At 37.0% G+C, this 12,360-nt stretch overlaps 1 protein-coding gene across 1 annotated transcript in view; it reads left to right on the top strand.

The window, feature by feature from the left end:
- FANCL (FA complementation group L) overlaps window positions 1-12,360 on the top strand; it is a 49,131-nt gene that overhangs the window by 23,875 nt on the left and 12,896 nt on the right. The window contains exons 4-7 of the mRNA XM_061625777.1: window positions 489-545; window positions 3,239-3,336; window positions 4,388-4,484; window positions 9,171-9,239. Of these exons, the coding sequence (XP_061481761.1) occupies window positions 489-545; window positions 3,239-3,336; window positions 4,388-4,484; window positions 9,171-9,239 (321 nt within the window). The remainder of the gene's footprint in view (window positions 1-488; window positions 546-3,238; window positions 3,337-4,387; window positions 4,485-9,170; window positions 9,240-12,360) is intronic.

The raw sequence follows: 12,360 nt of genomic DNA, 5'->3' as shown, positions 1-12,360 counted from the left end.
AATCACTTCAGTCATGCCTTTTGCATAACAATTATGTGGTTGGTGACACTTGAATTTATTTTCTGCATCACATATTCAAATTAATTTTGCCACAAATTCATTGAACCCAGATCTAAAATTACTGTTATAGTCATCATCCAATTGAAGGATTGGCAGTAGTTCTTGAATGTTGTTTCTACTTGTTTTTTAAGGGCTAGTTCATACAGCCATGCTTCTTGCTTGATGACTGCAGAATTGAAGAATGACCTGCATGTGTGTATGAGCCATCTCAGGTCAAACCCCATAATTATAATGCCTCTGATACAATGCTTGGTTCACACATTCAACTGTGAGTCATCAGCTGCTGAGAAATGGATTGCTGCCTAGCTTTTAGGGTATCACTCATCTGCTCTGTGATTAAAAGTAGGCTAATGTATAATAGTATGCAATAATATAATCACAAAACCAAATTGCATGAAATAATTAACAAAAAGAAATGTGTTTTCCAGAGGTTGCAGCACTCTTTGGATCTAGTCAGTTTCTTGGTGGAGTTGAAGACTATTTTGGTGAGAAACTGTATATAGAGGATTATTGATATTAGTTTGTTTACTTATTGTTTGCTGTTACTTGTACAATAAGCAAGAGACCCAATTTGCTAGTCATCCATAATAGTGGCAGTTTTTCATATGATCCTTCTGAAATAGTGTTGGCTCTGCAGTGTACAGGACAATACTCCTGCTTATGTAACTTCACTTTGGAAGTTCCTAGTTAGAAACTAGGATATAAGTTTCCAAATACAGCTTTGTGTTTCAGTCCCTTTTGTAATGTAGTCCTATGCAGGTATTACAAATGCCTGGAAGTGAACCATGAGGGGGGCACTGGGGATGAGCGTGATCATTCTGCCCTCAGTTGTTTTCACTGCCTCATGTATTTTAGAACTCTCCAAATGGAAAGTGAAAAAACAGTGATGGGGAGGCAGAGCTTGTGTAGCCATCCTCACTGCTCACCTCAGGTGCTTATTTCATGGTATTTGTAACCCCTGCATAGGTCTTGTTTGAATAGACAGCATGCACCTTAGCTGAATATCTTTCTGCATCAGATTGGAATGGGGAAAATTGTTACTTCTTTATTTCATTGCTGGCCATTACGAGGGAATAGGATGCTGTGTAGTTCTATTAATTTACCTGCTTATATAAGTTCTTTGCTATGTCATTTACAGTATAGTATTACTAGTATAAGAATGTTCTTTTCATTGCCTATACGTCCATCGTAAAGGTAACTCCAGAGCTTGAAATCAGAAGCATGCTTTTTGTTGTTCTGATTATACCATGGCCATGGTTTCTGATTTATAATTGCCAAGCAGAAATGGAATAGAAATTATTACATGGTGAAATCTGGTTGCAACTTCAAAAGAACCACTGTTTCATTTCTGTGAGTATTAAATTTCAGAATCTGGGAATGTGAAAGTTTTCATCTAGATCCAAGGAGGCTCGCTATAACACAGTTTGACATCCCTTATCATAGAATAATCTTGCTGTTCCTCAATTACAGTTAAAGTACATACACATTTCATTTGTTTTAATATGCTTTTCTTTTAAAGTCTTTCTGTTTGCTGATAATTCTTAGTTTAGTCTTAGGGCTTTTAGCAAAATGAATATGCAGCAGTTACTCGTTGCAGGATATCTAGATTCTTCTCCTTGAAGTAACACATCATATTTTTCCAACGTTCAGGCAACAATGTTTTGTTTCAAAGGAAAAAGTATTCTGTAATGCATCCCTTGTTGCAAATATCATGTAAAATGATACTGATGCATGAGAACACCTCTTGGATAGTGGTTATGATATTTCTAGTGATGAGCAGCATAATTCATTCCATATCTGCACTGTTTTATTACTTACTATACTTTCTTTTAGATGTTGATTACTCTCTGATTGTACCACATAAGTGTGTGTGTGTGTGTGTGTGTGTGTAGCCCTTTTAAGAAGAAAACTGCAAACACCAGCAATAATTTCATGCTATCCTTTCCCCTCCACTTCTTACAGAAAATTATATCATTTTATGGGAAATTTCCCCCTCCCAAATGTGGCCTCCCCTTCCTAAGCTCTGGATCACACACACCTCTGTTTTAACTTATAAAAAGTAAAAAATAAAAAATGGCTAGGCCATCATTTGCAATCCATTATGTGTGGACAGGTTGTTGTGCTGCTGCCAGTATATTGTGGCAAGATGAAAGTCTGAGATTTATCATCTGATCAGCTCATAGAACTTGAAGTTGCAAATAAAGTTGGAAACTGTCATGACATTTCCATCATACTGCTCTTCATTTTTCAGAATATCTCATGTTAAACTTGCTGGTAGCTGCTGAACTTCATTTTCTGAACTATATACAGGGTATGAACTGGATGATATTTCCAGGAGGAACTTGTCTGACAGTTGGGAATTTTCTAAATATGTGTTTCCATCAAGACAGATATTCATTTTGTGGATCCCTTTCTCTCTATAGTGTCCTTTTAATCAGAATGGGTGCATGTTTCCTCTTTTCTTTTCTTTAAATTTGTATTCATATATGCATTGGCTATGCCTGATTAAAACATGGAGTGATTTCTATCAGAAAGTTCAAAAGCAGTTTAAAGGTCTAAGGCAGTGATTCCTTAACTTTCTTCCCCCTGGATAACTTGAAAATTGCTAAGGGTCTTGGTGGACCACTTAATGATTTTTCTGCCTGTTGTAGCAAGTGCAATGCATTGGGCTAAATGTTGTATGGTTTTTAATTTTATTTTTACAGACATGCAATGGACCACCTGAATAAAACTTATCTGCGGACTGCAGTTTGGAACCCCTGGTCTAAGGGATTCCTGTTTCAGCCTAGAGATTCAACTAAAGTTGGTCATGGCTAACAGTGCAATCCTGTGCATGTGTAGTCAGAAGTAAACCCTATGGAGTTAGAATTGCTCCCAAGGTAAATGTGCACAACCTATGTACACTTACCTGGGTGTAAGTCCCATTGAACACATTGTAACTTCTGTGTAAACATGCATGAGATTGCATTCACAAGTCTTGCTAAAATGAACTCCAATTAATCATGACTCACTTTTTTATGTCTTTTGAATAGAGATGTATAGATTTCTACTGTTAGTTGTGGCTAACTTTAGCTGGATTGGGGTCCTTATGAATTAATACAGTCAACATTCTATGTAAACCTGCTTAACGCTGAATGAATGTGTAGGATGAATACATGTTGTTACATTTTTTTAACAGGAAGTTGCTTTGAAAAAAACACAGGAACTGCATGAAACACCACCTCCAGACTATTACGCTGGCCTCATCAGAGATATAGAAACTTTGGGATGGAATAAGTATGTCATGATTATTAATTGTGATCTTTTGGAAAATATTTAGTACATGTAACACGCTTGTTCCTGAAGGAATGATATTTTCCAGATTTACTCTAATGGGTTAAATACAGTTTGCATTTAAATAGCTTTTGTTTTATAACTATCCTATTAATTAAAATTCTTAACATAGCATTTTAAAAACTGTCTGAAGAAGAACCTACAAGTCAAATCTTGTTTGCATTTAAAGGCTCTTCCACAGAGTTTTGTTGAAGAATTTGGATTCTCCTTCATGGCGATTAGGGTAGTTAGCCTTTTACTACTTTTTTTTCTGGGTTCCTGTTAGGAAACAAGAGGTTAAGAAACAAAGTGAGAGGATCAGAACCTTACTCTTCTATCCCTTCGTACCTGATTATCACTGGCAGCTACCATGTAGACAAGAGGCAAAAATATTCACATTTGCCCAGGCTTTTGGATCTCAATTTGATTGTAAGGTGGTATGATTCTGGTCTATATAGGATAGGATAAATCTTTTTTTATTCAAGCTGATGAACAAACACTTTTATTATTATATTCTGTGTTTTGAATATTAACTGTTAAGTTGTTCTATATTTTAATACTTTGTAACTCACTTTGAGACATTTTGTAAAAAGCGATGAGCTCACATAATATATAATAATATAAATAATAATTAAAAAATCATTGAAGAATGAAAGCCAAGAACAAAAGTCTTCTACTTTAAAAAAGTGCAAAAATGGATCAAATAGTTGACAGGAGGTTTAATGTGTAGATAAGTAAAGGCTGACAAGAACATGCTGTGTGTGCCAAAGATTCCAGTGATGGAAAACTGAAACATAGTGCTCACTGACCACAGCGTGAGCCCTGACACATAATGTAAATAACTCAGAGATATATGACTGCATTAAGCAGCTGACTGGTGTATTATCAGTGATAAATCTGCAACAGCAGGAATGGCTGTCATACAAATGATTTCTGATTAATATATTTATAACAGACTAATAGGAGTAAGTTATAATTGAAATTAAACAAGAACTTGTTTCCTTTCTTCCTCCAGGGTTGAGTTTGTAGATCCTGATTTTAGTACCATCAGGTTAAAAGCAGAAGATTCTTGTGGCCGGGATCATGCAATCACTTTGAAATTGAATCCAAAGGTGAATTTTGAGAGTGCTGGAAAAAGGGGATGTACATTTTCATGATTTTTGTGCCTCAAATAATATTTATAGAAGTTGGATCAGCTGAGTAATATTAAAGTTTATGTATGTTTAAGCCAATTTAAGAATGGTAATGATAGTTTTTAAAAGACCGGTAGCTTTTGCTTTCAGTTTAAATTTGGACAACGTAGTTGCAACTTGTAGATGTTTCTGATGGAAAAGAACCAATTAGTACCCAAAATGAGCCAGTGAAAAGTAAAAAGAGCCAGTGAAATTGACCAGTGAAAAGTAATAGTTCTACTGGTTCAGATCCTTCTGGCCTGGTGTAGGGTTTAAATTTATCCATTTCAAACAATAGTCAGTTTTGAAGCCCTCTGTCTGAGGATCAGTCAGCAAGCTTAGGTTTGTATTAGGTGGATGGTTTCCTAGTTAAATTTTGTCTACCCAGAAGTGGCATTCCATTGAAAAACAATTCCCTGGATATGGATTGAGCCACAATCATGGTTCCCCAACAAGTATGTACAGCAGGCTGTATAGGATACACCAGGAGGGACTCTTCACCAGTTATGCTTAGTGGTGTGATACTTCTGTAAAATTCATATACCCTTTTCTCTCTGAGTGCCCTCTTACTCAATTGAGTTATACTAGGCACTTCCACATTTGACCTACTTAGAGCCCTGGTGAAAGAAACTCTGTGCCTCCAGCCCTGCCACCACCTGTAGTCACCCAAGTGCTCATTAGCATTATATGAGAATGTAACTGGACATATTCACAGGTGCTATCTTTCTGCACTCCATATACCTTTGCACTCCTTACCTTTATTTTATCTAAAGTGAGTATGTTGTTGGATAAGGAAGTAACTAGTTTTACTGTGCAGTGACCAGATTATGCAAGTTGCCAGTTGTACCTAGTGGTCATCAATCAACTCTGTTTCACAAGATTATAGTGATGAAAGGATCAATTGCGTTTGTCCTTTTTAAAAATGTGTCTGGCATTTAAACTTGCCAAGAGAGAAAATTAATATATAAAACGTGTGCTTGGTGACATGGGGGTTTGATTTCTAGTAATACATGTAATGTACTGGACAATGATGCTTATTCTATGTTAGTTTTATGCAAAGAACTTAAAGCAGTAATTGTATGGGCACAATCCTGTCAAAACTGAAGTGTATGTTAAATTCTTTCATTGCCATCAGTATGACTTATGCAACTGAAAAGTGCTCAATTTTGGCTGGATCCTGCCTGATAGTATTCTAAAAGGTATGAAAAAAGTCATGATTTTTGAAGAGTTCTAGCAATCCCAAATACTTTTCACATTAAAAAGTGTTAAAAGTTTGTGTCCTTCCTGTCTGGCCTGGTGCAGATGTTATGCTAGCAGTCTCCTAAGCATGATAAGGAAATGGAGAGATTGCTACAGGCTTATTTTCTTTCTCCCTCCTGTTTTCGTCTATGTAAATTCCACCCACCCCCACAATCCTAAGATAGGGCATTATGTAGGTTTATAAAAATAAGCATGTTGTGGAGAATGTGAATAGAGATCTTTTTCCTTTGTGCTCTGTAGTACTAGAATTCTGTTTATACACACAATGAAATTGATTGGCAGAATATTCAAGACAGACAAAAGAAATCACTTATTTTCATAACACATAATTTGTAGAATTTGCAACCACAAGATGTAATTATGAACATTGGCTTAGATAGCTTTAAATGGGATTAGACATATTAATGAAAGAGAGCTATTAATCATGATGACTAAGTAGAAACTCCATGTTCAGAGGCAGTACATCACTAAATATCAGCTGCTGGGAGCAACAACAGGAAATGGCTATTAGTCTCATGTCCTGCTTGTGTGCTTCCTGGAATCATCTGGTTGATCATTGTCGGAAGTAGGATGTTGGATTAGATGGACCTTTGGTCTGATCCAGTAAGAGTTCCATTTATGTATTTATGTTCACCACATTCTCTGGTTTCTGATAGCTAATAGCCAGAGGTTTAGATCTCATTGAGATGATAATCTGGTATCTGGATTGTACAACATCAGATTTTTGGAGAGAAGCGAAATGACTGAACGTTTCTCCATACAAACCCATTTCTACACATGAAAGAGAAGCTAGAACCCTTCTCCCTAACATTTAATTGTTTGTGTGGAGGAACATTTCAGTATGTGAGCCTCGACCTGCAATCTGAAGTGGTATAGTCCAGGCACAGGTTTACCACCTCAGTGGTAACTAGGCCATATAAGGGAAGACTGGGATTTGGAGAAGAAGGTAGCCTATAGGTAGGTCCCCATCACCTTACCAGATTGCTAGTGTTGCAACTGCACTAGGTTTATTATTGATAGCAGTTTGGCAACAAAGTCATGGAATATCGCCTCCCCTTCTTATAGTCAGCATAAATATGTGAGCAATTATTCTACTGTTCATTTGAGGTTGACTTCCCAGTCGGAAGTATTGATATAAGTGTTTGAATGAGGAGGGAGCTTTGTGGGAACCTCCTAAACTCTGTTTTTAGAGGACTGCATGATTTGGCTCAAATTGGGGTGGGGAATCAGGGCATGGTGCTTGTGTATTCCATTAAGGGCCCCTTCCTTTTCCTCCTATAATTTGAGCACTGACTGTCAGATACTATGGTGATATCTTCAAAAAGGTATTTTGATAAATGGTTATTGGTTGAAAATTTCCATGGTTTTTTACATAACTAACATGAAATACCATGTTACCATATTTAACAATCTAGGTTTAATTGAAGTCTGGAGCAAACCCTTTTTTATCCCCAATCCAGAATCCCCTCTGTTGTGTCTTGATCTCACTTTATAACAATACTTTAAAAACACAAATAGAACTTGTATTCTTGAAATCATAGATCAAACCCACACCTTTCTTGGTAAATGAAAAAGAATGTGGTCAATGACTTATGTAAAAGGAAAGCAGAAGGTTAACTGACATCAGGTTGTTTCAATTCAGAAGAATAATTGTATTAGTTTCTTGGACAATTCATTTTATTTTGTCTTTAAAAGGCTGAAAATAAATGCAAGCTTGAGCACGTGTGTGTGCATTTTAGTCATAAAACACATGAGTTAGGTCTTACATAAATGTAACTGAATTGCAGAAGTATGACTTCCAGGAAATCTGGAGTACTTAAGCATACATTAAGCAGTACTTGTTTCTTTTGCATAACTGCAGTTCTAACCACAGGGAGTAAATCCCCCTGAACGTATGAATAAACACATTCAGAATCACATACTTAACTGTTCTTCCCTTTTTTCCTTCCATTTATGTGACATTTTTTAAATGTTGGACTACATCGCTATTCTGTTTTTAGTCAGTCCTTTCCTTCTTAATGAATTAAAGACTGAAAAGCTAATAATCTGCGCATCCCAACCCAAACTGTTTTCTGTAGGTTCAAGAACTTTTCAGGAACTGGGATGACTTAACCCAACCTTCTGTCCAAAATACATGGTGTGTAGAGGAAGAAAATTGTTCATGCTTTCCTATCTGACTCTTCATTTTCTAACTTGTTCAAAAGTCATTAGTGTAACTGACTGAAAAATGTATGATAAAATGACAAAGCATAAGAGCTTTTGTGAGCCATAAAAGTTTCCTTTAAAAATTGAAAGTACAGCAGGGAACATAAAGCATGGTAGGCATAATAAAATATAAGTGTAAAATTGAATACCAAGTAGCCAGAGAAATAAAAATAAATTTAAGTGTAGCATAGGTGAGGAGCAGGTGTGAGAATCAGTGAAAGATTATCAGAAGTGGATCTAAAGTTATAGAGAAGCTAAACTTCATTACCATAAAAGCCAATTGGACGTGGTCTACTACTGAATTAAGTTTAGCAGGGACCATAGCATTAGAAAACAAAGTAGAAAGGTAATACATTCAGAGTATTAGGTGGCAAGTATCCAGGATTAATGTTGGGTGGATTCATTTTGGAAGTTGTATTTATATTTAACCTCGCTTCTTCTTAACACCTCAAATGTTCGTGTTCTGCCTTGTATTAATCATGAGTTTTGTTAAGGTGGATTAGGGAAAAGGTAGTGGTCTTTTCATCAGTGCTCCTGTTTCACTCTCAACCACACTTGGTTTTCTGTGTTGTGTTCAGTTGATGTATGAGTCCTACCGATATCACTAGGACTTGCTTGTACACAGCGGATACACTTTGTGCTTACACATGCAATCACTGAAATCAGTGAAAATGCAAATATTAACTTCTGCGAAGTTGGATGTCATCCCTTGTTTTCTTCCCACAGGTTTGGAGCATTTTAATTACTCATATGTTGGGTTATCTTCCTTGCATGTAACATGTAAAATATGTTGGTGGTTGTAGTGGGGAAAATGCTGAGCAGTGCTACAAGAAGTATTATTATTAGAATATTTACTAAGATTAAGCGAACTTAGGGGGCTCAACTCTGGCGAGTGACCAGGAGGTTTTCCTGACAAGAAAATGTCTTACTTTGCCTTTGCATATGTAGAAATGGATTATTTAAAACTAAAATATGTAGGAAGCACATAAGGTAGAGATGTTTTCCCTGTCGACTCTCTGTGCTTCCTAGAGAAGTCTGCTATGAAACCCCAGTATGCCAGGTTCATTCAAGTTGCATTTACCTGTGTGTGTGTGTGTGTTCTGCAAAAAAATCACTCGTAAGGTGTAAAAATAATGGTCTTGCTCATTTCTCCCCTCTCAGTATCCTACAGAACCACCAGATTGTCTTGTGGACTTACCAGTCCAGTTCTCTATCTCTTGGACTCCACGGGTAAGCAGCCTTTCACCTTTTTTTCCAGTTACAAAAAACATACCTATTCAGCTGGTTGCTAGCATCTTATGTAACATAAAGTTTGGACCCTCTTCCTATTATCCCTTGTATGAGAAAAAGTATTAATTAATTTAGTGAACATTTTATATTCTGTGTAAACCACTTAAAGTTTATGGATGATTAAGCGATATATAGATTCTGTTAAATAAGTAAATAAAATAAACATGATCCTGAATTTAATATTAATGAGATAAAATCGAAAGAGCCATGAAACTAGAGCCATGAGTCCACTGGTCACTTTTTCTGCAGGCACCACCTCGCATTCCTCACAGCAAACTGCTTTCAAAAGTCAGAGCTGTTTCAAATGCAACTTGCGCTATGACATGGAGCTCAGCTGTGGAAAGAAAAGTCCAAGATTCCACTGGCTGGCTCCAGCTCCTTTCATGTTAGGCTGCTGGCAATGAATATTATTATTATTAGTTAAATTTAAATAGCTACCCATCAGTATTCCCTGGGTCTTACAACTAAACAATATTAAAGATACAATATAGAATATGTAAAGCAAATAATGAAATACAGCAAAAAGACTTGCTTACAACAGTGATAGCAGTTCTTTAACCAAATATACTCTGTTTTAACTATTTACATCACAGCTCTGATTTAAAATGAAGAAAATCTTTTTGCACTGTAGTTTGGGGCACATGAAGATGCAAAACACAGCAGTATCAGGGAAACGGAAGGGATAGAAAAGAGCAGAAAAATTGAAATATTAGTAATTACCTGCTCCAATGAGAAATGGACAATGAGTAATTTCCTTGAGACTCACAATGACTCGGGGCTGAGGGCTGTGGCTGGATACAAAGGCTTCTGTAGTGGCTAAGCATCCTCCTCTGGTACTACTCACAGTATGCAAAAATTGAAAAGAAGACTGGCTGTTATGGGGAAACTGGTTTTTGGTATGCTGCCTTAGTCCTTTTTGTTTGGGTTTTAAATTTTGAACATTGTATGCTTTTAAATTTGTTTTATATTGTATTTTTTAAAATGTGTTGTAAGTCACCTAGAGACCACTAGGTATAAGGCAACTAACAAAATAAATAAATAATAGTCAATCCTAAGCCCTACAACTCTGTAGTCCTAGACAGGCAGCCGAGGTTCTTTAGGACCCTTCTAAAACAGTGAAAGGTAGAAAAATGACCAAGAGAAAGAGTGTGCAGATTCATCTTCCCTTAAGGTCCCTGACTAACCAAAGGAAAACAAACACAGAGAGGAGGCAAGGGAACGGGAAAGGAAGAAGATAGGGTGGCTAAATGGAGTTGAAGCAACCTGTCCAGGAGCCTGACAACATCTGAGCTTCTGGGAAGATTAAACAACATCCCTTGCGGGCAAACACTTTAAAACTCTTGTTACCTAAGAGGAGGGATTATATGAGACAAAGGTGAAAGGGACTGTTTCTAGCAGAAGGAGAGGATTCCAAAACACGATGGTATGCTGAATGAGCTTAGATACAATGATACACGTTTCCCACCACAAGATACATAGGGTGGTCTTAGGGGGCAACAGTGAGGGCCAGGAAGCCATCAAAATGGGCATCTTTAGTCTAGACTATGAAAGCTGAGTACAGAACAGTGAGATGTACCATTGGAGTTCTCTCATATTCTTAAGGAATGCAAACAATTGTTAATTAATCTACTGGTAGGCTAAAGATGGGAAGATGCTTTTGTTCTTGCCAGAACTAATTGATGATCAAATACAAGCACATGGTTTACAGTTAGCAGGTAAATCAGGCGGAGAGTTAGGCATTTGTATCCCTCTGGAATTCTTGCTTCTCCCAGACAATGAGGACAAGTTTGTCTCCTATTAATGAGGATAGCCTGTATATCCCAAGATTTGCTTCCTCTGTTGTACTTGGCTTTAAAATGGGATTTGATGAGTTCATAGAGGATATGGCTGCTAATTATCATGGTTATATGCTGTATCCAGGATTGGAGGCGGTAAGCCTCTGCATGCCAGTTGCTGGGAAACAGCAGCAGGAGAGGGCTACTTCCCTCATGGTTCTGCTTATGGGCTTTCCGTGGGCATCTGGGACACAAGATGCTGGACTTGATAGGCCTTTGGTCTTATCCAGCAATGATGTTTCTAGATAAATCCCAGGTTTGTTTTTTTTAAAAAAATTCAGAACTCAGCTACTGTATAGAGTTAATTACATTTGTGTAACAAGATGTGGTATGGGAAAACTGAACAAGGGAAGGGCAGAGTGCAGAGGTTGAGCATGCGCTTCGAATGCAGAAGGTCCCAGGTTAAACTCTGGAATCTCCAAATGGGGCTGGTGAAGACTACTTTCAAAAATCCTAGAGAGTGGCTGCCAGTCAGTATATTAATACTGAGCTAGATAAACCAGTAGTCTCACTCTGTATAAGGCAGATTTCCGTGTTTCTAATTGTGATATGACCATAATAATACATTAGACATACTACATTGGTACGCTGGGCTGCTACTGTCAGGAAGGGAGGGATATAAATTTAGTAATAAATAAACACCCAGATGGCACCATCAGCTGAGGACTGCATAGCTTCTGTTAATTCAGACAGAAAGAAAAATCAAGTAATGGCCATTTCCAGACATTTCAGTTTCTGTTCAAGGTGAATTGCTGACCTCACTGACTCTTCCATACTATCAGCCTGGTTGTTTGTGTACAACACACTGACTGATGTTAAAATGCTATGCTGTGAGCAAAAATCTAATATGAATTCACAGATATTTTGAGAAGTCTAAAGGTGGCTGAGAATTTTTAAATTTTAATTTAATATAAGATTTTCACATGGAAAATTATTTTTATGGAAAGCTACTGTTTTTATGGCTATACATACTACAGTCCAACTGGGTAAAACCATCCTTTAGTAGGAATCATTTCATCCCTGTTAAATATAGATACTCAAGGACCATAAATTATTTGTACAGAATTAATAGTTTGTGCTGTTCATGGGATGCCCCCCTCTGGCAAGAATGCAAAATACTTTTCCAAAAGTTTCTCACATTGAAATTTCTTGCTTTTTTATGTAGTATCATCAGAGAAGATGGTGCTTTACCAAACAGCACAAACACTTTCTTATAAAGCTCTGTT

The sequence above is a fragment of the Rhineura floridana genome, chromosome 4 (assembly GCF_030035675.1).
Source record: "Rhineura floridana isolate rRhiFlo1 chromosome 4, rRhiFlo1.hap2, whole genome shotgun sequence".
In the NCBI taxonomy this organism is placed as follows: Eukaryota; Metazoa; Chordata; class Lepidosauria; order Squamata; family Rhineuridae; genus Rhineura; species Rhineura floridana.
The sequence above is the reverse complement of the archived record's forward strand: the minus strand, read 5'-3'. Positions and strand labels throughout refer to the sequence as shown.